Here is a 27,349-nt window from a genome sequence, read left to right on the forward strand (position 1 = left end):
GAATGAGAATGAAAATGACGATCTCCTAATCAGCAACCCTGGAGCCAAAAGCTTGGCGGCCCCACTCCTCAGTGCCCTCAGTGAAAAGCAGTCAGTCGCTCCTGTCTCCCTGGTCTCCCTCTGTACTCTGTGCTTACCCAGCCTGTAACCATGTGTTTCTAGCTCAGGCATGTGACCCCATTTTGTGCCTCAAAACCCTGTAGACTCCTGCAGTGTGCACCCATGCCACCCCTCCCAGGGGAAGAAATGGGGTCTTAGTGCCGTTCTGCCATTCTCTGGGCCCCTTCTCAGAGAGCTGTTACCCAGACATGCCATGGTTCATGATATATGGCAACTCCAACCTGAGAGCCCACTCCTGGGCTCTCTGATTGCTGCCAGTTTACCTGCTCCAATGCCTGGGAACTCCAATGCATTCAGGCACTCCCAGTCTGCCCGTTATCCCGGGGATCCTGAGACCACACTGTCCCAGCAAGGGTTACATCCCACTTCTGGTTCTGATGTTGTATCACTTTCTGGTGCCAGTTTATAGAGGCTTCTTCCCCCCACAGCTTATCTTCTGATGTATCCCCTCGGATTCACTTCTTTGCTCCTCCTACCTTGCAGAAAGTGGTTGCTTTTCTATTTGTAGAGTTGCAACTATTCTTTTCTTAGATCTCTGGTTGAGTGTTCACAGGGTTCAGAATAATATGATAGCTATCTAGCTGAATTCCTGGGACCAGAGGAAACTAAAGTCTCCTACTCCTCTGCCATCTTGAACTATCTCTAGCATAATATTTTCAGGGTTCATCTATGTGGCATGGATTTGTCCTCCATTGCTTTTTATGGCTGAATAATATCCTATTGTGTGGATATGTGTGTGTGTGTGTGTGTGTGTGTATTTACGTTTTGTTACCCATTCACCAGGTGGTGGATCGTTGGGTTGTTTCTCCTTTTTGGCTACTATTAAGAGTGCTGCTGTGAGCATTCATGTGTAAGTTTTTGTATGGATACATGTTTTTAATTTTCTCAGGTATATACCTAGGTGGAAATTGCTGGGTCATATGGTAAGTCTATGTTTAATGTTTGGAGGAACTGCCAGACAGTTTTCCAAAATATGTGCACCAGTTTACATTCCCACCAGCAATGTTTGGGCATTCTGATTTCTCCATACGCATCTAATGTTCTAGAACAACTTTTCATGTACTTATTTATCATTTTTATATCTCCTTGGAGACATGTGTATTTAGATCCTTTGTTCATTTTTAATTGGGCTACTTGTCTTTTTATTATTGATTCATAAGAGTTCTGTATATATTTTGTATACAAGTCCCTTATCAGAGAATATAATTTGCAGTTATTTTTTCCCATTTTATGGGTTTTCTTTACTGATTTTTATCTTTTCTTCCTTCTTCAGCTACTGAGGGAGATGTGTTCAAGTCTCCTGTGATAAGAGTAGAATTGCCTATTTCTCATTTTCATTCTATCCATATTTTTCTTCATATATTTTGAGGATGATATATTGGATGCAAATATATTTGTAAATATTATAGCATCCCAGTGATTGATCTTTTTGTTATATGAAATATTCCTCTTTGTCTCTAATAATGCTTCTTGCCTTAAAGTATACTTTGATATTTATATAGCTATACCAGATTTCCTTTGCTTAGTGTTTGTATGGTTTATGTTTTTTATCCTTTTATTTTCAAACTTTCTAGGATCTTATATTTTATGAGTGCCTCTTATAAACAGCATATAGTTTTTTTTAACCAGTCTATCTTACTATACTTCTTATATTATTTAATAGCATTATGAATATTTACATAAATATAATTACTGGTATATTAATGGCTTTAATGTTATTTACTGGGTGGGTTTTTTTTTTTCTATTTAATCTTCCTGTTTTATGTTTCCCCCCCTGCTTTCTTGCTTTCTGTTGGATTAATAAACTATTTTTCTTATTCCATAATTTATCTCTGTTAACTTGTTGTTTATACATTTATACATTTATTGTTCTTTTAGTGGTTTACCTAGGGGCCATTCATACACATCTACTTTTGCCAGTTCAGCTTTCACCAGAAACTTTGCAGATCAGCCTAGCTATCTGCTAGAATCAAGCCTGGATTCTTTGCCTTCTGTCTGTACCCAAAATTAGCAAATTTCCTATGGATAAAGTAGATGTGTGTGTCTTAACTCACCTCTCTAGCTTCTTTTTCCTTCTCTGGAATTTTAGGTACTCCAGTCCTTGTGCTTCTGTAGCAATCTAATATATTTAAGTAGATCCTTTTGCATTTTATCTGACTTCTGTAATTATTTTTGGTAGGAATTTTAGTTTGCTACAAACTGCCCCATCATTCCTAGAAGTGAGTGTAATTTTATTATTAATGGATAATAGTATAGTCATTGTGTATTTACATAGTAATGTTAACTTGCCATTATTTTTCTAAGAATTAATAGCTTTTACTTAAGTGATGATTGGACTTTGACGTAGAAAAAAGGATGGATAAGGTAGACATGTTAGGGTAAATAGCTATCTTTTGAAGGAGTTAGGTAATTTTAATACTCATAAGCTAGTTGAGTACTTTCTTTAAATACCCACATGAACAGATGAAAAGTTTGTTTAAAATTCAATTTGCTTGAATTGTCACCTTAATTCTTAATATTATCTTTATATAATCTCTTTACTTTCCTCATTTTCAATCCATATCGAATTCTTTATTTTTTTTCTGAATTCTTTTTAGATACATGTAGATAGAGTATCTCACTGTAATCAGTGAGAGAGGTACACATGGCAAAGTATTTAGCCCTGCATGTAAAACTTGAATGAATGAATGAATACAGGAACCTCTGTCCAACTTTTTGGTTCATTTGGGTTGATCAGAATCAGGATTTTCTTTGTACTAAAATTAAAAGATATAAATGTTCCATTTTACATTTTACTCATTTAATATGAGTGTAAAATTGCTCTGTCACCTTATGAGGCATTCACATTTTGAGAGGTTACTTAATTTCCACCCATTCCTCAGAGGAGCCAGAGTAATGATGATTGGGTGGAACTAGCACTGGAAGGCTAAAACCTTAGAAAGGAAGCCCTGGGAAGTTAAGTACTCATAAAACAGAGTTGTCATCAGTTGTTAGAAAGTGAGTATTAGAATGCCACAGCTGGGGATTTGGCCAATCTGAAATATCAGTAACTCCAAGTGAAGAACTTTCTTCTGGGAGTGAACTAAGTCATACTCTCAAATAACTCTCAAAAAAGTAAACAGACTTATTACCAGAAAAGGTGTTTTTTTTTTTTTTTTAAATAGCTTGCCCTAAAGAAAATTTAAAATGCTGCTGAAGAGATTTTAGAATTAAAAGTTTATAAACACAGGTTAGGGCACCTGGGTGGCTCAGTCATTAGGCATCTGCTTTCGGCTCAGGTCATGATCCCAGGGTCCTGGGATCGAGCCCCATATCGGGCTCTGTGGGAATCCTGCTTCTCCCTTTCACATTCCCCCTGCTTGTGTTCGCTCTCTCACTCTCACTATCAAATGAATAAAATATTTTTTTAAAAAGTTTATAAACACAGGTTAAAGATGTTGCTCGATAAAGTATGCGGTATTATTTGGAGACTCTAAGAAGTTTCCTATTCTAAATATAGATCGATTTCTATTTCAGTCTATTCCACTGACCTACCTGTGTGAGAAGCCCCAGAGCACACAATTAAAAATGAGCATTTCATATAGAAGAGTCATGTGAAATAATCTGTTAACTATCATGGTCATGCAGAATATCTGTGTTGCATGATTAAAAATGATTAAAAGAAAACTGGTAAAATTGGCGTTCTGTTGTCTAGTTAATTATATGGTGCCAATTGATTTTCTGATTCTGATAAAGCACTATAGTTAGGTAAGATGTCACCATTGGGGGAAGCTAAAGTGATGAGTACATGATTCTGTACTATTTTGTAACTTTTTGTGAGCTTAAAATTGTTCAAAATTAGAAAGTTTTAAAATGATTTGAAGGATATAAGATTTTGTATTGATGAAATGAAAAGGATGTTGATAAGTAAGATATGATATTTCTTCTTAGGTATGAGGGAGAGTGAAGGGATTATGCCTTTAGATTCCGAGAGCAGCCATAAAATTATAAGGGGTCTGAAAAAACAGAATCAGACCTATAAATACAGAGAACAAACTAATGGTTGCCAGGAGAGGGAGGGGTTTGGGCAAAATGGGTCATGGGGAGTGGGAAATACAGGCTTCTAGTTATGGAATGAATAAGTTACAGAAATAAAAGACACAGCATGGGGGTGTCTGGGTGGCTCAGTTGGGTAAGCATCTGCCTTTGGCTCAGATCATGAGTCCTGTGTCCTGCAGTCAAGCCCCATGTCAGGCCCCCGAGCAGGGAGTCTGCTTCTCCCTCTCCCATACCTTTCTCCCTATTTGTGCTCTCCCTCTCTCTTGCTCTCTCTCATTCTTTCGAATAAATAAATAAAATCTTAAAGAAAAGACAGCATAAGGAATACAGTCAATGATATTGTAATTACTATGTAACGGGACAGATGGTAGCTACACTTGTAGTGAACAAAGCATAATGTATAACTTGTCAAATCACCAAGTTGTACACCTGAAACTAATGTAGTATTTTTCGTCAACTACACTCAAAAAGAAAAAAATATATATAAAGGGTCTTTCTTTTTGGTTTAACAATTATTGATACTACATCTTTTGTACCAATGATACAATAAAGGTTTTGGTGAAATTATACTTTTATTTAACTGATATTACTTTTATTTATATCCTTCTCGTATTCTTTTAGTAAGGTGAATTTATTTTAAGTAATTTTAGCCTGTGTATTAGACTAGAATTATTTGATCTTATGGTAAATGTGACTGGTACATAGTTCGTAGGACTAAAAAAACACTCCCAAGTTTATATAGTAATTCTTGAGCCATAATCATTTCTCTTTTTGTATAGTGCTTTCTCAAACACTATTGAGTACCTGTACTCTAATTTGTAGAATGTGATTTTTTTGTGATATGCGGTTTTTCTTTGGTAATGTTTTAGAAATACCAGTTTCTTTTTTTGTTAGTAGTCTTCTCACTTATAAGTATTAGCTACTTTTGTCATGATACTGTACCCCAAACATTTATCAGTTTGTTCACAATTAAAGTTAAAAGTGGCTGTTTACTCTTGCTTAATACAGTTTTACTGTGAGATATGAATTAATTTACTGAAGAGTCCAGTTTATCATTGGAATCTATCCGTGCAATTATCCTCAATGAGCCATTGACTAGCCTGACATTTCAAAACCTAACTCTGTAATCAAAAGTAATGAAATGGAATACCTTCAGTGACATATAACCAGGGAAAAGAGTAAATTCTAAATCTTGGTCGTGCAGATAGTTACAACTATCTGTAAATATTAATATTCCCTTTGCTTTTGTAATTGCCAAAGAAGTTTAACTTGTTTGTGTTGTCTTTATATTCCTCTGCTAGTTTCGATAATGGATAAGGTGACAACAGTTTTCAACAGTGCACAGAGATTGGAAGTTGTTAGAAACTGCATCTCATTCATATTTGAAAATAAAACATTGGAGACTGAAAAGGTAATAAAATGCCTTCTTTCCCAAGTAAGCATTCATCATTTCCCTTTCAGATTTACATGTTTAGCTTGCCAAATAACCTCTCCTCTAATTCCATCTTTTTTCCTCATCAAGTGTCTTTTCATTGTTTTGATCATTTTAAATGAATTGTGTCTAAGATTTAAAATCTTTGCCGTGCCTAGTTATATGGCTACCAGAGAAATATTGTTTTTTTTCCTTAAACTTTTAAACATTACTCTTTAAATCCTATTTAGACATATTTCTTAGAAATTTAACATTTTAAATATAATTTTATTTGTTGCTAAGAATCTAGTCAGAATAAGAAATGAATTATAAAAACAGTGATATTCAACTTAAATATGCCTCATTAAAGCACATTTTCTTGCCTTCTTTAAGAAACTATGTTAAACAATCAGGGAAATACAAATCAAAACCACAGTGATATACTGCCTCACATGAGTCAGAATGGCTAAAATTAACAAGTCAGGAAAAAACTAGAGGGTATTATGCTAAGAGAAATAAGTCAACCAGAGAAAGACAATTATTATATGATCTCTCTGATATGAGGAATTTGAGAGGCAGGGTCGGGGGTTGTGGGGAGTACAGAGGGAAAAAATGAAAGAAGATGGGACTGGGGTGGGAGACAAACCAAAAGAGACTCTTAATCTCAGGAAACAAACTGAGGGTTGCTGGGAAGTATGGGGGGGCGGGATAGGGTGGCTGGGTTATGGACATTGGGGAGGGTAGGTGCTATGGTGAGTGCTGTGAATTGTGTAAGACTGATGATTCACAGACCTGTACCCCTGAAGCAAATAATACATTATATGTTAATAAAAATTTTTTAAAAAGAAAGAAATATATTAAACATAATGTAATCTTAGTGACTCATTATAGCTCTGAACAAGAGACTAAAGCATGAAAAGAGTAACATTTTTACCCTTATAGTAAATGACCCTAGCCTTTTTAGGTTTTGACTTTTTTTTGGTTTCCATTTTCTCTTATGCTTGAAGTGTTGTAATAGACTTCCTTCTGCTTTTCTTGCTTTTAGGTTTTACATCTTGTTTCTTATACCTGCCTATAACAATATTATGCCTTTCTGCTCTCAGACTTTTTCCCTTCCTTCCTACTTTTTATTCTGTTTTTTTTTAGGTTTTCAAAGTTAAATAAGCCTATTATTATTTTAAACAAAGTACATTAACTAAGCTCTAAATGGTGAACTGGGAGAGACATTCTTCTGGGTGACAAAGTGAAAGAATTTTAATGCATAAGTCTAGATATTTCTATTTGTTGATCTGAGTCCTTTTCCCTTCTTCACTATGATACTGAAATGAGGAGAGGAGATGTAGAATTTTCTAATCGTAAATTAAAACTGACAAAGTACATTAACTAAGCTCTAAATGGTGAACTGGGAGAGACATTCTTCTGGGTGACAAAGTGAAAGAATTTTAATGCATAAGTCTAGATATTTCTATTTGTTGATCTGAGTCCTTTTCCCTTCTTCACTATGATACTGAAATGAGGAGAGGAGATGTAGAATTTTCTAATCGTAAATTAAAACTTACCAGTTTAAAAGTATGAAACCACCTGTGTTTCTTCTCATTTTAATTTTTCCTTCTATTTTTGCCACAGAGATGTGGCCAGTTATTTAAGAAAGTATCTAAATGTCATGAGTGTTTTGGTAACCGAAGTTTTGTTGAGTTTTTTTATTAAGTGAAGTTAATATTTTTTAACTTATTACATAAATCAATTCTACTTATTTTTCATACTGACTTACAAATAAAAATAACTATATACCCATCTATTACTTTATAATTGTTCTTAATAGCAAATCAACTCTTTTTTGGAAGTTTAATTCTAATATCTTTGTTACATGGTTTATAGGGTACACTTGAATTTTTAGTGTGATTAAATGTTGTTTCTTTCCATTGATACCTTTTGTTCACTTCTGCTTCTCTTGCCCTAGACCCTTCCAGCTGCACTGAGAGCCCTTAAAGGAAAGGCAGCAAGACAGTGTCTCACCGATGAGCTGGGTTTACATGTCCAACAAAACCGGGCTATATTAGACCATCAACAGTTTGACTATATAATAAGGATGATGAACTGTACTCTACAGGTAATTTTCAATTCTTTCAGATTATTCCTAATATGAGAATACTTTTTATTTTTCCAGGAGATTCTGTAGTTACTGATATGTCACGTCCTTGAGTCTTCTGCAGTGAATAGAATGAAGAACCAATACCCATACCATTTCTGTCAGAAATACTTATTTATTAGTTGACATAAGTATTGAGTTTTTCATACTACCATTGTTTTCTCTTGAAAAATACTAGGGTAGGGAAGCCTGGGTGACTCAGTCAGTTAAGCGTCTGCTTTGGCTCAGGTCATGTTCTCGGGGTCCTGGGCTTGAGCCCTGAGTCAGGCTCTCTGCTTAGCGGGGAGTCTGCTTTTCCCTCTCACTCTCCCTTAGTGCTCTCTCTCTCAAATAAAATAAGTAAAATCTTAAAAAAAAAAAAAAAAGCTAGGTTATTTTGTTCTCTAAGCAAAGTTTCTAAAAATGAAAAATGAAAGGTCATCTTCAAAACATTCAGTTTTATGTTACTTAATGTTGAATTATTTAATAATTACTTAATTATTCATTTCAGTTAGTTTTTATTTGTACTATTAAGATAGAGGATAATGAGTGACGGATAGTTCAAGTTATAAATGAATTACTTGATTAAGTATTTGGTAAGTACCATGCATAAAAGGTCAAAAAATACTTCTACTTGGCATACACACACAGACACACACACACACAATTTTACAGAGATAAACTTCCAACAAAACAGTGAAGGCAGTTTAGGAGAAGCAAATAATCTGATTTCCCCATCCTGTCTCACATGTTATTTTATGACATTGGCATCACGTTCTTTACAGGTGATACAAATATTATTTCTCAAACTTTTTGCACAATGAGAAGAATGTAATTAAATATTAAGAATTCAAAGCCTAGGGGTGCCTGGGTGGCTCAGTGGGTTAAGGCCTCTGCCTTCGGCTCAGGTCATGATCGCAGGGTCCTGGGATCTAGCCCCACATTGGGCTGTCTGCTCGGCAGGGAGCCTGCTTCCTCCTCTCTCTCTGCCTGCCTTTCTGCGTACTTGTGATCTCTGTCTGTGAAATAAATTAAAAAAAAAAAGAAAAGAAAAAGAATTCAAAGCCTATCTGTGGGATTCTAGAGAAAGTAAGCAAAATACATGTTAAATTCTGTTAGATTAGAAAATGAGAATTACTAGGTATAATTAATAATAAAGTTTATGGGTGAAAGAAGGCCTAATTAAATGGAAAGATATACCATGTCCATGGGTTGGAAAACTCAATATTGTGAAGATATCAGTTCTCCCCAAAATAATCAATAGAGGCAATGCAATTTCTATCAGAATCCCAGCTAGAAGAGCAAAAGCCTAAGAATTACCAACGCCCTCCTAAAACAACAACAAAGTTGGGAATTGGTCCTGTTAGATATAAAAAATTAGTTTAAAAGGAGACAAATAAATAAATAAGATACAAATGGCCAAAAGGTACCTGAAAATATATTCAGCATCACTAATCATCAGGGAAGTATGAATCAAAATCACCATGAGATACCACCTCACATTTGTTAGAATGACTATTATCAAAAAGATTTAAGATAAGTGTTGGGAAGGATGTGGAAGAAAGGGAACCCTTCTGCACTGTTGGTAGGAATGTAAATTAATACAACCACTATGAAAAAAACAAAATTAAATCCAGAACAAGCATATGATCCAACAATTCCACTTCTGAGCATATCCAAAGGAAAACAGGATATTGAAAAGGTATCTGTACCCCTGTGTTCACCGCAGCATTTTTAACAATAGCCAAGATATGAAAACAACCTAAGTGTTTACCAGCAGATGAATAGGAAAAGAAGATGTGTTATATATAAGCAGTGAAAGTATTCAACCTTGAGAAAGAAGTGTTGCCATTTGCAATAACATGGAGAGATGCTGAAGGCATCATGATAAGTGAAATAAGCCAGACAGAGAAAACTAAATAAATACTGTGTGGTATCACAGATATGTAGAATCTTTAAGAAAAAAAAAAAAAAAGTCAAACTCTTAGAAACAGAGAGTAAAGAAATGGTTGCCATGGCTTGAAGGGTGGGGGAAATAAGTAAAAGTTGGTTAAAGGGGCACACTTTTAGCCACCTTGGTGGCTAAGGCCTGAGGATCTAATTTAAAATGTGGTGACTGTAGTTGATAAAACTGTATTATGTACTTGAAATTTGCTACGAGAGTAGAACTTAAATATTTGCACCAACCAATAACAACAACAAAACAGATATATATGGGAATCCTTTCACAGTGTATGCATATATGAAATCACCACCATGTCTACTTGAAATATTTTACCATTTTATTTATCAATTATACCTCAATAAAACTTAAAACAATTTTTAATTAGTTTAAGACTTTAGTAATTAAGACAGTGTGGTTTTGGCACAATCATAAAGAGATTGACCAAAAGAACAGAATATACAACAGTTTATAAACAGATGATTATAGATAATACACAGAGGTACACATATATGAGAATGTGACTTACGACAGAACTGTCATTTCAGATCAATGACAAGAGGATAAAAAATTCAGTAATTGGTGCTGGGATAATTAGGTGACCATGTACACAGAAAACATACAGATACCTCACTGGTGTATGTATACCACACTATACACTAAAAAACAGTTTCATGTGGACTAAAGACTTACATATGAAAAGCCAACCTCTACAGTTTTTCAAACAATCTTTAACTTGACTTTGGGGTAGGGATAGATTTGTTAAACAGGTCACATAGTGTTGATCTTAAAAGAGTGAAAAATTTGACTACATTTATATTAAGAATATATTCAATGACCCAGTGATACCACTCTTAGATGAGCTCTTACCCATATAGCAAGGGACATGCACAAAAATGTTCATAGGAGCATTGTTTAAAATAGCAGAAAACAAAACAACTAATATGTCAACCAGCAATAGAGTGAATAAATTGTGGTATCTTTTTATTTATTTATTTTTTAAGATTTTATTTATTTATTTTATTATTTATTTGACAGAGTAGGCAGAGAGGCAGGCAGAGAGAGAGAGAGGGAAACAGGTTCCCCGCTGAGCAGAGAGCCCGATGCAGGGCTCAATCCCAGGACCCTGGGATCATGACCCGAGCCAAAGGCAGAGGCTTTAACCCACTGAGCCACCCAGGTGCCCCTGTGGTATCTTTTTATATTAGAATATTTTTTAGTAGAGAAAATGAATTGTAGCTATAAGGAACAATGAATCTTAAAGAAGATAGTTTTGCACAAAAATAAAAGAACAATCCAATTACAATATGGTTCCATTAGTATAAAATTTAAAGCATGTAATATATTACTTAGAAATATGTAATTTAGGAATATAACATATATGGTAAAACCATAAAGAAAAGCAAGGCAAGGGTGCCTGGGTGGCTCAGTTGTTGGGCATGTGCCTTTGACCTGAGTCATGATCCCAGGGTCCTAGAATGGAGCCCCGCGTTGGGTTCCCTGCTTGGTAGGAAGCCTGCTTCTCCCTCTCCCACTCCCACTGCTTATGTTTCCTCTCTCGCTCTGTCTGTCTGTCAAATAAATAAAATCTTGAAAAAGAAAAAGAAAAGCAAGGCCATATATATATATATATATACACTACAATTTTATTTCTCAATTGTACCTCAATAAAACTAGAAAAAAAGAAATTAAGGGAATAATAAAGAAAATATTGAAAAAAATTACCCTCAGCGGGACAGAGAGGAAGGGTCGATGAACGTAGAGATCTTCAGTGGTAATGCTAATACTCTATTTCTTAAACTAGGTGTATGAGTATTCATTGTGTCTTTGTTCTTTATAACTTTGCAACTTAGAAACCTTCAGGTCTTAGGGTACTGCTATTAGGGTGTTTTGCAGGGTATATTTTTCTCTTCAAATGCATTTTGAAGGATATCTTTCTCCGAAATTCTGACTTAAAATCTAGCATCAAAAATGCAGTCTTGTAACAAGCACTTTGTAGTTTGTTTAAGCATACTGACAAGATAGGGGATGATTCACCTTTATTGGAAGACATTTTTACTTTAAAGTAGAATTTACTAGGTATAATAGTTTATAATAATAGCAACAATTAAAAGCAACCTAAATGTTCACCATTTGGATATTGATTAATTTAATTATGTACAACTATTTGGAATACTGCTCAGCTACAACATAAAAAGTCATAGATCTATATAATATGTGCCCATATGGAAAAACTTACATGTTACTAGGTAGGCAAAAGGGAAGTTACATGAAGTAGATACGATATGATTCTTTTTTTTACCTAAAATTACGCGTGTGTATTATAATGTACTAAACATTTAGAAGGAGGGGTGCCTGGGTGGCTCAGTGGGTTAAAGCCTCTGCCTTTGGCTCAGGTCATGATCCCAGGGTCCTGGGCTCGAGCCCCACATCGGGCTTTCTGCTCAGCAGTGAGCCTGCTTCCTCCTCTCTCTCTCCGCCTGCCTCTCTGCCTACTTGTAATCTCTGTCAAATAAATTAAAAAAAAAAAATTTAGAAGGATATTTGCAGTAAATCCTAAACAGTAGTTACTTCTGGTAGATGGATTAGGCATACACACACACGCTTAGTTAAATTGTATAAAACATAAGCATACATTTTATACATTAAAAAAAAAGATCTTCTTTTTGTAGGAAGGAAATCATTGAGCACCTTTATGAGAAGAATAAAACAATAAATTTGTCCTGAATAAAGCCTTGTCTTTTGTTACTTTGCTGCCATTATTTTGATACTATAATTATGGAGAACAAAGGAATTTGATTTACAGATGAAGGTTTCTAGAAGCCCTAAAGTTAGGTAATTTCTTGAAACCCTATGATTGCTGATAAAACTACAAAAATTATTCTAGGAAGCTTTTTTTCCATTAATACTTTTTGTGCTATTTATTAACTTAGGAATTAAGTTTTAAGGTTTCTTTAAACTTAGCTGTAGCGTACACCGATTAGTCATTTATAGAAGAGCCAGGTACCCTCAGGCTACAAATATTTTCCTTTTTCATTTGAATAATCATATTTCTGGAGAGCAAAAGGCATGGATTTGTTTCTGCTTTCAAATACACCTCGGCCAGGGCACTTAATATTTTTTCATTCAGTGTTTCATAAGTACATAAAAATGGATCCTGTCTTTATTCCAGCACACGCTGTTGTTTAACATTATAGAGAGGCTCTTCTCAGTTATAAATGGGCTCACATGTGATATTTTTATTTTAATGGGTTATTTATTACTAACTTGGGATTTGTTAGTATTTATATTCTTGTTGCAACAATGTTACTTGTGGGGATTTAACGTGACATTCTGAACATTTTTTACAAAAGCGTAGAGTTTCAAGGCAGGCCAAACATCTGTGTTGGTATTTTAAGAAAGAAACCTTAACTAAATGAACTAATTTTTAGCTAGCAATTCAAAAACTTTAGCAATTTTTGCTTTTTGTGATTTTGAAGTTATTCTGTCCTTCCCTGTCCTCAAGGGAAAATTAAGTGGAACATGAGTACTGTAGGGGACTATTTTATTTATTAGGTTCTTTCAATGCCAAGGTTATTTTTTAAAGGACTGGTTTGTAGAGGATATAGAGTATTCCTATATATCATCTCGTTTCAAATAATTAATCATATTTTGGGTGTTTTTATAACTGAGATTATTATAAATCTCTCCAAAAATATCATGGCCTTAACTCTTTTCATTTTTAGCAGAGACATGATTGAAACTTTAGCAGATACGTGATGTCAGGATCGTAACTAAAATTTTGTAAAGATTTTTATTTTTTATCAGTCAGAAAGAGAGAGAGCACACAAGCAAGGAAACAGCAGGCAGAGAGAGAAGCAGGCTCCTCAGTGAGCAAGGAGCCCATTGCGGGGCTCAATTCCAGGACCCTGAGATCATGATCTGAGCCAAAAGCAGATGCTTAACCCACAGAGCCACCCAGGCATCCCACAGCTAAAAGTTTTTTAACAATAAATTATAGTTGTAAAAACTAATGAAGGGGCGCCTGGGTGGCTCAGTGGGTTAAGCGACTGCCTTTGGCTCAGGTCATGATCCTGGAGTTCTGGGATCGAGTCCTGCATTGGGCTCCCTGCTCTGCGGGGAGTCTGCTTTTCCCTCTGACCTTCCCCCTTTCATGCTCTCTGTCTCTCTCTCATTCTCTCTCTCTCAAATAAATAAAATCTTTAAAAAAAACCCAAAAACTAGTAAAGTCGTCCATTTTCAGCATCATAAACAATTGCATGCTAGAAGAACCTTCTCACTAATGTAGTAGAAATAGACCTAAGAAAAATAGTAAAAAGAAAAATAGTGATTTTGGCACATTGTTTTTTCTAAGAAGAAAAGGAAATTTCTAATAGGCCCTTCGTCTACTCTCAGGAAAAGGACAAATAGGGAAAACCAAAATTGTGAACACAATTAAGCATTGTCCTCTATAAAGAGAGCTGTTTGAACCTGAGAGTTTTGCGTTAGGCTGGGACATTAAAAGAGGAAAAAAATAATCCCTGTGCAATAGTGACATGCCCCTCACCCTTTCCTCTAAAAGAATCAATTGTAAATCCTTTCTGGAAGAATGCAGCTCCAGTTTAGGCAGTCAGGGCTCCCACAGATTAAATTTAATAAAATAGGCACTCACTATTTAAAAATGACCAAATACCAAGGAGGTGAGCCAGTAGGAATTAATGTCAACAGAAATAAGCAACAACAGATTTGCACTCTCAAAAATATTTTGGAATTATCCAACTTGAGTATATAATTAAAATATTTAAATAAATAAAAGATTGAGTACAAAATAAGCCAATAACCAGAAACTAACAAAAATGGCCAGCTGAGTTTGTATAATCACTTAAAATAAAAATTCAGAGAATGTGGAAGACTCAGTATTGCTAAGATGTCTGTTCTCAGCAAATTGACCTCTAGGTTGAATGCAATCCCAATCAGAATTGCAGTAGACTTTTCTATAGAGATTGACAGGTGGATTCTAGGATTTATATGGAAATGCAGAGGATTTAGAATGGTCAAAAATCTTGAAAAAGAATAAAATTGGATGACTTATACTACCTGATTTCAAGATTTATTATCAGCCCACAATAATCAAGACAGTGTGGTGCTGACATAAGCATCAACAAATAAATTAGCGGAAAGAGCACCCAGAAATAGACCCACATTTGCAGGATTTTTGACAAAAGCACCAGAAAAACCCAATAGGGAAAGGGAAATTTTTTCCAAAAATAGTATTGAAATAACTGAATATCCATACATAGAAAAATGAATCTGAACCTCTATGTCACATAAAACACAAGGATAATTTTGAGGTATAGAGTATAAATCTAAACATAAAATATGAAACCATAAAGCTTTTAGGGGAAAATATGAAATAGTTTCATGACTTAGGAATGGGCAACAGTTTCTTAGATCACAGAAAGTGATAACCAAAAGGAAAAAAATGATCATTATACTACATCAAAATTAAAACTTATGATCTTCAAAAGACCCCATTATGAAAACGAATAGGCAAAACTGGGAAAAAATATTCCCAAAATATATATGTGGCAAAGAACTGGTATTGTGTTCATATAAAGAACTCTACAACTTAAGCTGAACAAACCAATTTTTAAAAATGGAAAATTTCAACAGATACTTCACAATCACAAAATAATATGTAAATGTTCAGTAACCACATGAAGACGGTCTCAGGATCATTAGTCGTTAGAGAAATGCAAATGAAAATCACTGTGAGATACTACTGTATAACTCACCCATATGCTGAGATTAGACTGACAATGCCAAATGTTGGCAATGTTGTAAAGTAATTGGAAACTTTATTGTTGATAATTTAAGCTGGTATAGTCACATCAGAAAAAAGTCTGAAAGATTCTTATAAAACTAAGCATATATCTATCCTATGATCCAAAAATTTCATAATAATTGATGTCTGCTTATTTACTTTGAAATGCACTAAAAATAATATGGATTAATGGATAGATAAATAATAAAGCAAGCCTAGTAAACTGTTCATGGTACAATCCAGGGGGAAATACACAGGTGTTCAGTATAAAATTCTTTCAACTTTGACATGTGTTTGAAATGTATTGGTATTAAATAAGTAAACAAAGAAATACATAATTACAAACAACTCAATGGATAGGTTAAACATCAGTCTAGATACAGTGAAAGAGAGAATTCTAGTGAACTGGAATATACACATGAAGCAGTTACACAGTGGAGCAAAGAGAAACAGGAAGATGGAAAATGTGGAAGAGAAGATACAAGGAGGAAATAGTGAAGTGGTCTAATACAGTACTGTTCAAAGTGCTAGTCTGTGACATGATAAGGAACTTGTGCTCGAGTACAGATCAGTGACTTTGTTTGCATTGAGAAAGTCTTACTATGAAAAAAAAGCAAAAAGCAAGCTACTAAACATTGGGCTAAGTGTGACTTCAGCTCATGGTAGTATCTCAGAAAGTAACCAAGGATCCTGCCTTACTAAAGAGAGCCTTCAAACGTCTGATCTCCAGATTTTGTCAAGGCTGAGAATTCCAGACACCAAGAAAATGTTTTCATAATATTTCATTTGTTGCTGGGTAGATTCTTATATTGGGCTTCTTAGGTTGACTCAGAATAATATAGGAAACCACATAGGAGTTGAGAAGTATGAGAAACCCAAACTTCCCCATCAGATTGACTAAATCTAGATTTTTTTTTTTTTTGAAGTGGTTAACATTTTTATTGCTTTGGAGGTAGAGGGCAGGTGCCCAGGAGCTCTTGGTAGGATGATTCTGCTTCTTCACATTGTAGGCTTCTGGCTGTGCAGAATGGTGCTGGCTCTGTGAACGGCATCCATGTGCAGAACGGGGCAGTACTTGTTCTTGCAGATCACGTGCATGATGCTGCTGAGTGTGGCCCAGGCATTCTTGTTCATGGTGGCCTGCACCTAGGAGGTGGCAGGTTTTCACTGAGATTTCTACTTCATGACTACCACTACACCTTTGCACTTGGCCATGGGCCCACAGTCTTATAGTGATTCAGCCTGTGTAGCAGAAGGAGTTGGCAGCCTTCAGATTTCTGGGCTCAGTGCTGTAAATCTGTTTGTTTCTCTTGATCTGGAAGCTGGAGCAGTTCCCCATGACCGTACCTTGTAGGTGGGTGGACATGGTGGCAGCTCCACTCACTAGCATGGCTGGAGGTGGAAAAGCAATCTAGAAATTTTTAAGGACATTCATGTACTGTTCATATGTAGAGGTAGCAAATTTGGGGATTTTGTTAAGTGCTGTCGTCTGAATATGTTCTCCCAGATTCATATGTTGGAAACCAAACACCTAAGGCGATGGTATTAGGAGGGGGACTTTGGGGAGGTGATAAGATCATGAAGATAGAGCCCTCATGAATGAGATTAATCCCTATATAAAAGAGAGTCAACAGAGATCCCTTTGTCCCTTCCACCATGTAAGGATATAAAAAGTCTATAACCTAGAAGAGGACCCTCAGCTGACCATGCTGGCATCCTGACCTTGAACTTCAAACCTCCTAAATTTCCACTGTATAAACCACTCAGTCTGTGGTATTTTGTTACAGCAGCCCTAAACAGACTAATACATTAAGAATATATTAATGAGTAGAATACATCTTACTTAATCAGGGTAAGTTTTTTACTTCTTTCCTCTCTCTTCTTCCTCCATTTACTGATTTCTACTATATACTAGTCTCTACACTAGATATGGAGGTACATTTCATACTGAAGTAATTAAGATATCCTGGTTCTTAAGGAGTTCACAATCCAGAAGGAAAATCTCACAGGTAAATATATTATAGTGAGATATGCACTGATAGAGATTTGTGTAAAACTCTGAATGCTGTTACGGGATTACTGGATTTTGAGTGGGAAGGACATGGTCACAGAAGGCAATTATTGGACAAGAAATGAAAGGGAGAGTATTCCAGATAGAGGAATTTGTTAGTAGAAAAAAAAGTACAGAAAGGGCCTGTGTTTTTGAAAATCAAAAAATATTTCTGTGATGCCAAATGTAGGGTAGAAAGATGGTGGGAGATGAGAGAACAGGTAGAGTAACTTCTGGTTAAAGTAAACAGATTGAATATGGACATTGAACCTCAGCTACCACACAAAACCCCAGTAAAACAAAAGTAAAGGATTTTTTTAAAAAATGTAGAAACCCACAGGCAAAACAGGAGAGGAGACAAGGGCAACGACATTTTGGATACTGGAAAGCTGATGGTGAATGACTTTATTTAGCAGACTCAAGACTGCCTTTTCCTAACTGATGTTGTAAAAGCCTTCAAGAAGCCCAGTTTGCGGAACTGCAAAAGACTCAGGGATTGGGCACATCAAGTAATCTCTGAAAACAGGAGATTTGGGGTGGGGGCGGGGTAAAACAATAAACGAGGATTGGTTGAAAGTCCCCTGAAGATGCATTTGGATTGCCCTCCTAGATCATTTTTCAGTTCTGTGTAAACAGCCAGCTGCCCCTCCTTTACTCTGGTAGAAGATGAGAGGTTTGTTTGTTTGTTTGTGTATTTATTTTTAAGAGAGGCCATCACTACCCTGGGAGACACTAGGTCTGGCTGAGGGAAATTCTGGTTTCCTGCAAACAAGGGAGTTAAGTGAATGCCAAATATTGAGAATACTAGTAGACTTTCCGCCTTCAGCTCCTAGAACTCTGGCAACTTGTTCTCAGGTCAGGACATTGGAAAACAGTTCTTTGAGAAATGTCAACAGCCAGAGAGAAAAAGATTTTACTAAAGATACTGAGATTAGGAGTTTCTCAACTAAATAGCTCAACAAGATCATGCTAAAATGGAGCTTGCAGTCAACAAGCTTCACCATGTACACATTCTTTTTATTTTGTCATTCTTTGCTTTACTCGTGTGGAATATGACCTAAGCAGATGGGTCCCCAAAACAAAGTTGTTACCATTGTTCCCCAACTCTGCTTTCACTCCCCACTCTCCCTCGTGAGAGAACCTTCTAGTCATCATCCATAATTGTCCTGCCCTTTTCGGGTACGTGTATCACTCTGATGGCCTCAGATAACCTCAGATTTCTTTTGGCTCTGAAACTGGGTTAGCCACAATCACTACTACCCTCTGGAAATAGGCCCAAATAGTTTTCCCAAATCACAGAGCTCATAAATCAAATAAGTGAGTTCAAAATCTAGTTTTTGCTTTTTGTTTTTATTCACTCTGTGTCTTTAGCTCACCAGTGCTGTGTTCTTCAAAACACAATAGGTGGCAATTAGGTGCTCTTTAGCTAAATTTAAATTTAGATCAGAAGCCTGTAGTCTGGAAACTTGTGGATTTTTTTTTCCATTTTTAAAAATAACAGTTGCTATTGAAAAACTCAACCCTAACCGAATTGAAACAGACTTTGTATTGTTCATTATTGTACACCCAACATCCAGAATTGTACCTGATACACAGAAAGTATTCAGATATATTTGAATATATAAATGGTTATATAATTAATTTTTCCAAGTATAATTTTTTAATAAAGATAACTACAAAAGATGGAAAAATTGCTCAGGAAGGCCAATTACTTCTTCAATGAGTTTTTTGACATAATAATTCACATCGATTTTAAATACTATCATATAAAGCGTGGTGAAAAAAAAAATTTCGCTTCATAATTAGAAAGCTCACAATAAAACTTGCCAAGAAAATAAAAACAAAAAAAGCCATTTTGAAAATAAATACAACCCATGCCAAAGTAGTATAAAATGAAGCCAGAAGTCTTCAAAAAAGAAAAAAAAATTTCTTCCCAATATTATGGTTCCTTCCCAATATTAAGGCTTGAGGTTAAAGGGTTGCTGAGCTCTTCTGAGTTAGCACCTTTGGTATCTGTTTTTTCACAACTGTCCTTGGACTTGGAAGCAGTAATTATTGAAATAAGATTCCACTTTTCTAAGTTACTTATTAAGGAACTAACTTGGTTGTTTACAATTTTGAGTTTCAGATTTAGGAGAGAATTCATTAAGAAGTTAATTATTCTAACAGCTGTAAGGTTTAGGACAAATCTTCGGCTACCACTGCTCAACCAAGATCATTGAAGAGATCTTACTGATAAATATAGTGGAAACTTCAATTCTTTTCTTATTTGACACTTGGTAGCATTTCATGATGCTTTTTACAAAACCTTCTTCCATTATCTTTGATTATAATATTTCTCCTGGTTTTCTTCTTCTATAGAATTTCTTTTTCAGTCATTTTGATATGGCTTCTCTTCCCTCAGCCTTGCAAATAGTGATGTTCATTTGCATCTTTAGATCCACTTTTAGATTATCTGCCAGTCTAAGATTCCCCCCGGGCAATCTTAATCATCCCCATTACCATCTTTTACTTATGCCCTCCAAATTTGTGTCTCAAGCTCAAATCTGCCTCTTAAGGTTCAGATCTGAATATCTTGCCAGTTGTTATCCATCTGTGCTTGAATGTCCCAAAGCTATTTAGATGTTATGTTCCAAACTGAAATAATAATCTTTTACCCCACTTCCAGCTACTACCCACAAACTCTTCCTGCTGAGTTTCCTACTTCAACAAATGCCACCAATAAGCCTAAAACATGGATTTAGACTTTCTCTTAGCTTTATCCTCCTATGTGATCAGCCACTGAGTCCTATATATTCTACTTTCTAAATATCTCTCAATTCCATCTACTTGCTCTCTCCTTAAATTCCGATATCCTGATTTAAGTCACTGACATTGCTTACCTGTTAACTGCACTGACTTAACTGGTTTCCCTACAACCATCCTGACCCCTTCCCCTACCATATCTATTTCCTTTCTTTACCAAAGTGATATTTCAATAATCTGACTTGGATTTTGTAACTTCTCAACTTAAAATCCTTCCCCTTTGCATTCAGAGTAAATTCTAGTCGTATCTTGGCCTTGGCTTACCTCTGTAGCTTCATCTTTCACTGCCTTCAGTCTTCTGGCCTTTGTACATCTTCTTGCCTTAGTTTGGAACACTAATCCCTGCTCCCTCATTATCTCTTTCACCTAGCTAACTCCTACTCATCCTTTCATCTCAGTTTAGATGTCACTTCCCCCTGAAAGCCTTCCTCAGCCCATTAATTATGGATTGGTAGCCACTTCTGTGTGCTTCCATCATGACCCCGCAACTGTGCTTATTACAAATAATGAAACTGCCTGCTTTGATTTCTCTGTATGTTCCATTATGTCTGGCGTGAAGTAGTTTCTCAATAAAAATTTAATGAATGAGTAAATGAATAAGTGAATGTAATATGAGTAGCGACTTACCTCAGCTAATTTTAGTTTCAGTTTTATACAGTTTCCATCCCTACACAGGTTTGTAGCTTTTGCCCCTTCTTGGTTACCCAGGGTTGCCCTTATTCACAGTTTCACTTTCCCCAGTTTCAGTTACAAGTCGGAAGCCCATGGTCCTCCTCCTGGTTATTTATCGATAGGTCAGTAGGTCAACAGCAACTTAACTCTGTGTCATAATACCTATGTCATTCACCTCAATTCATCTTCTCACGTAGGCATTTTATCATCTCACATCATCACCAGAAAAAGAGTGAGTACAGTATAGTATTTTGAGAAAGACAACATTAACATAATTATTATTACAGTATATCATTATAGTTCTATTATATTATTGTTATTCTCTTGCTGTGCCTAACTTATAAATTAAACTTTATCATAGGTATGTATATATAGGAAAAAACACAATATATGTGGAGTTTGGTACTATTCAGTTTCAGGCATTCACTGGGGGCCTTGGAACACATCCCCTGTTGATAAGGGGGGTGACTACTAGTAACCTAATTCCTAACGAAAGCCAGGCTCTGTTCACCTTTTATGTCTCATGCAGAGGAATATCTTGGTAAGAGAATGTAGATGGATAGTTTACTATTTCATACCTTGAAGTTCACATGAAGGTAGACAGTACTGTCATTGATATATTTAAATCTCAAGTGTTCATACCTGATTTGTTAGAATCATCAGGGATGAAACTTAAGATCTATATTTTTTTAGAGTTCCACAGGTAACTTTGATAGGTAGCTAGAGTTGAATAATTAATGTCCTATTATTTAGTGTAGTCATTTCTAAAACTTTTCTTAAATTTTTTAAATGTGCATTTCTGGGCCCCATTATCAGAGATTCTGATCTGGTAAGTTTGGGAGTGGGTAGATTAGAGCTAACATTTAAAACTTAATGGTGATATGGATTGCTTTATAGATCTGTATTCCCCATTGATAGAGCATTGCATCAAAATACTTTTTAGTCATTTTCAGGAAAGCTGAAAAAGGATTCCTACATTGTCAGGGGGATTGGACTAGATGCTCCCAAGATTCCTCTTACCTCTGCCCTGAATTCCGTGATCTCAGGATCCTTTTTCTTTTTTTATTACTTAATATTCTTAGTAAGTAATAGTTCTATTACTAAGAACAATCCTAGCCGTCCTCAGTTCATAACATATTAATCATCTTTGGTCTGTGTAAGATTCCTATCTTGTTTTATTTACTTGTTTGCTTATTTTTATAAGCAATATATTTTATTTTATATTTATAAGCATATATATATAAGCATAAATATATATATTTATATATAATACATATAATATATATATTTATTATATATACATTTATATATAAGCATAAATATTTTATATTTATATTTATTTTATATTTATAAGCAAATATATTTTATAACCATTATGCTCCCAATCTCCCCCATTTTAATGTATTTAACATATTATTTTATGCAGATGTTCTTAAAATATGTATATTAGCACACATGTATTTTTAATGTATGTAAATGGTGTGTTATATATTTCATTCTGTTTCTTTTGTCAGTCAACAATATGTTTTTAATACCATTTTATTAGCCTAGTGTAAAACTACCAAAAACAAAAAAATACAATAAAAGGAAAGGTAAAATTAGTTCCATTTTTTCATATCAGTGTAAATGCAGAAATGTAGAAAAAATTGGCTAGTTGATTCTAGTAATGCACTAGAAAATAAAACATGATATAGTGGAATTGATCCCAGGATTCTTTTAGTGTAATTTACTCTGATAGTAGATTAAAGGAGAAAAATTAGGATTATTTTATTTTATTTTTTAAAGATTTTATTTATTTACTTGACAGAGAGAGATCACAAGTAGGCAGAGGGGCAGGCAGAGAGAGAGAGGGGGAAGCAGGCTCCCCACCAAGCAGAGAACCTGATGCGGACCCTGTGATCATGACCCAAGCTGAAGGCAGAGGCTCAACCCTCTGAGCCACCCAGGCGCCCCAAATTAGGATTATTTTAATCAGTACTGAACAGGCATTTGATAAATCTAATGTGTGTTTGTTTAAAAGTTCTTAGGAGGGGCACCTGCGTGGCTCAGTGGGTTAAGCCTGGGCCTTTGGCTCAGGTCATGATCTTAGGGTGCTGGGATTGAGCCCCACATCAGGCTCTCTGCTCAGTGGGGAGCCTGCTTTCCCCCCACCCCCCGCCTGCCTCTCTGCCTACTTGTGATCTCTCTCTCTGTGTCAAATAAATAAATAAAATCTTTAAAAAAAAGAAAAAGAAAAGTTCTTAGGAAACTATAATAGAGAAAAGCTTTCATTTGGTAAAACCTACATAACAAAGACCTACATTAAGCCTTACAGTTAATGAAGAAACTTTGTATGTGTTCCTCTAGTGATGGTGGTATTGAGCATCTTTTCATATGCTTATTGACCATTTGTATATGTTCTTTGAAGAAAATGTCTCTTTAAGTCCTTTGGCCATTTTTTAATTAGTTAAGTTGGAATTTTTGAGAACTTAGTAATACTCTAAAATTTATTTGAAAAAACACTAAGAGCAAAGAGGGAACTTTCTCTGTCAGATATCAGTACATAGTTTAAAATCATCATAATAAAACTAGTGTTGTATTAGAACACAAGTAGTCTAATAAACCAATAAGATAGAGTATGTAGAGACATACTGGTATTTATGGGTATTTATCATATATTTATGATATATCATTCACTTATTCATTTATTCATTTATTATTTATGATTTTTATGGGAACTTAATAAGTATCACAAATTAGTGGAGAAAGGAGAACTTATTTAATAAATGGTGTTGGGAGAAATGGATCACTATGTGAAGAGAAATAAAGCATTTCTAGATAGTGACACTTATAAAGATGTTTTCAGATAGGTTAACATCTGTATGTAATGATGGAACTCCAAATTTAATAGAAATGAAGATGAGTATCTTGGTGACCTAAGCAAGGAAGAAATTCTTAAAATTTAAAACACAAATGCAATAATGCAAAGTAAATATAAATACAAGGAATAGAAAACCAGATGGATTTCTTAAGTTATTAAAACCTTTTTTAAAGATTTATTTATTTGCAAGAGAGCATGTGCGCACGAGTTGGGGGAGGGATAGAGGGAGAGACTCTCAAGAAGACTCCATGCTGAGCATGGAGTTCAGTCCACAACCCATGAGATCACAACCTGAGCGAAAATCACATGTTAGATGCTTAACCAACTGAGCTACTCAGGTGCCCATAAAACCTTTTAATCAATGAAGGACAGCATGAATGAAATTAATATACAGATGTTCATTAATAGACCATAAATCTTACTTATTTTACTATCTAAAATCAACCAGGAAATAATATCTGGAATACACAAAAAAAATTCTCTAAATCACCAAACGTTAAATAACAGCCCCAGTGAAAATTGAAAAAGAGTGGGGCACCTGGGGGATTCAGTTGTTGGGTGTCTGCCTTCAGCTCAGGTCATGATCCCAGGGTCCTGGAATCAGGCCCTGCATTGGACACCCCACTGAGCTTCTCCCTCTCCCTCTGCCCTTCCCAGCCCCTCGTGCTTCTCTCCTGCGTACTTTCTGTCTCTCTCACTCAAATAAATGAAATCTTTAAAAAAGAAAAGACAAGATAACTGAAAAAAGATATTAACAGGCTCTTTATAAAAGAGAGACCTGGAAAAGCTATAAGGATATGTAAATTAAAATAATAACTTTTTTCAGCTGTAATAAAATAACTTTTATTCTTAAGACTGGCAAAATTTAGAAAGTAGAATAATGCAAAGTATTGGTAAGAATGTGGCATTATAGGAATCCTCATTCCTCATGCATTGCTGGTGAAGAACAGAGATAGGTATAGTTATTTTGGAGAGCAGTCAGGTGCTACTTAGTCAAAAGGAGACTATGTATATACCCTCTAACACAGCAATAGTCCTGGATAGATGATGGATAGAGAGAGGAGGGGAGAGGGATATTAAAGGAATTACTAGTAATCCTTTGTGATAAAGTACAACGTTTAAATTTGTCCTTGCTTAATACGTGAATTAAAATATAGGGTTTATTATACATCTGTAATTGATTGATGCTTGTAGATTATTTAGTCCATATATTTACCTGTTTTTTGTTTTTTTTTTAAAGATTTTGTTTATTTATTTAACAGAGATCACAAGTAGGCAGAGAGGCAGGCAGAGAGAGAGGGGGGAAGCAGGCTTTCCGCCGAGCAGAGAGGGCTCCATCCCAGGACCCTGGGATCATGACCCAAGCCTAAGGCAGAGGCTTAACCCACTGAGCCACCCAGGTGCCTGTTTTTGAAGAGAGGGAAAGTAAGGACAAATTGGAGCCCCTGCTAATCTGTTACTGCCTAAATTTAAACCTTCTACTTTGATGATGCAATTGACTTGCAGAAAAAGTTAATTCCAGGGGTGCCTGGGTGGCTCAGTGGGTTAAAGCCTCTGGCTTCAGCTCAGGTCATGATCCCAGGGTCCTGGGATCGAGTCCCACATCGGGCTCTCTGCTCAGCCGCGAGCCTGCTTCCCTTCCTCTCGCTCTGCCTGCCTCTCTGCCTACCTGTGATCTCTGTCTGTCAAATTAAATAAAATCTTAAAAAAAAAAAAAGTTAATTCCATTTACTATAGAGCTGCACATTCTCTAGCTCAGAATGCAAAGAAGCTGAAAGGAAATGCAGCAAGAGCTCTGAGGAGCTGCAGACCTGACTGACAAGACAAGCCAGAAAATTGGTGACATTACACTGACCCTTAAACATAAACATGAGTGCTATTCCACTTCCACCTTCAGGTCTCTGGCAACTCTAACTCAGAACCATCTAGAGAAGGGAATTCTAGAAAACATAGTTCCAGTTTAGTTAAACCGATTCAGTACAAGTCACTACTTTGTTCTTCCCAGTCAGTACCCTAATTTAACATGAGATCCTTTGAGGCTATGAAATTCCAGTCATCCTAATTGCTTTTGTCTGATGTATAGAAATATAGTAAGTTTATTAATGTTGTAGACTTCATTGTATCTAATAATTTGTCTACATATTCTTTTTATTTCTTATATTGACATTCATATTATCCAGTATCATCCATATCATCTAGTAGTGCTTTTTACCTTGTTTTCCAAAGTTTATTCATTTTCTTTTTCTTATTGTGTAGCACGGATTTGTAGTATAACATTAAATAGGAATGATGGCACCTTTCTTTTAAAGTTTAATCATTGAGCTTTATATTTGCTAAAAGTTTTTTTTAACAGCATTTACTATTCAATCTTATTTTTAATTTATTATTATTTTTAACATAGTTATATTAGTTTCAGGTGTGCAATATAGTGATTCAACACTTACATACAACACCTGGTGTTCATCAAATTTTGTTAAATGTCCTATATCAGGTTAAAAAGTCCTCTTCCAAAACAAAAACAAAAAAAACCTAATTAAATATCATACAGCTTGGGGGGAAAGTCCTCTTCCATTCTTGGTTTGTCAAGAGTTTTTATCATTAATATGTGTTGAGTTTCATGAAATGCTCTCTCCAAATATCAGTTGTTTTCGTGAATTATTGAACTTGATATGTTAGGAATTTTTCCCATGATTGTTTCCATTATTTGAGGTTATCCTATTATTTCTCTTAATATTTGTGACTGGTATTGGAGCAAGCTTATACTTAGTGTCAGAAAATGAAGTAGAGGATCTCCTAGGTGGCTCAGTCTGTTAAGTATCTGACTTTGGCTCAGGTCATGGTCTCAGGGTCCTGGGATTGAGCTCCTTCTCAGAGCAGGGAGTCTGATTCTCTCTTTCCCTCTGCCCGTCCCCTCCCTCATGTACTCTCTCTCTCTCTCTCAAATAAATAAATAAAATCTTTTAAAAAAGAAAGAAAGAAAATGTAGTAGAGATTGTCCCACTGTATCTCCTATCTGGAAGAGTGAAGGTTAAATTGAAATAGCATGTTCCTTAAAAGTTTGTTAGAACTCAGCAGTAAAGCCATCTAAACCTAATTCTCTTTGTAGGAATATTTTAAATTTCCAATTGTAGACTATCCAGGTTAGTAATTTTTCCTTGAGTTTATTTGGTAATTTTTTCCTGGGAATTTGTCTGTTGTAGATTTCTTCTTTTTTAAAATTGGTTTTGCCAGTTTTATTACTCTACAAACCCTTTGCTTTTTTAAAATTTTAATTCCAGTATAGTTAACATACAGTTACATTAGCTGGATGTGTACAATATAATGATTCAGCAATTCTATACATTACTCAGTATACTTCATGATAAATGTACTCTTAATCTCCATCACCTATTTCACCATTTCCCCCACTCACCTCCCCTCTGATATGCTTTATTTTTAAAAAGTACCCTCAGAGTTATTGTTCTTTTCCAACAAGAACATTTTTTTTACCAGAAGCATGTTCAGAATACATGGTTATATA

General features: G+C 35.3%; 1 protein-coding gene across 2 annotated transcripts in view; it reads left to right on the forward strand.

The window, feature by feature from the left end:
* The window catches only part of SBF2 (SET binding factor 2), a 463,869-nt gene that overhangs the window by 283,739 nt on the left and 152,781 nt on the right, over positions 1–27,349 (forward strand). For both annotated transcript variants that reach the window (XM_080816668.1, XM_080816669.1), the window contains exons 15-16: positions 5,460–5,569; positions 7,530–7,679. In XM_080816668.1, coding sequence (XP_080672794.1) covers positions 5,460–5,569; positions 7,530–7,679 — 260 coding nt within the window. The remainder of the gene's footprint in view (positions 1–5,459; positions 5,570–7,529; positions 7,680–27,349) is intronic.

The sequence above is a fragment of the Martes martes genome, assembly GCF_963455335.1.
Source record: "Martes martes genome assembly, chromosome: 10".
NCBI classification, from domain to species: Eukaryota; Metazoa; Chordata; class Mammalia; order Carnivora; family Mustelidae; genus Martes; species Martes martes.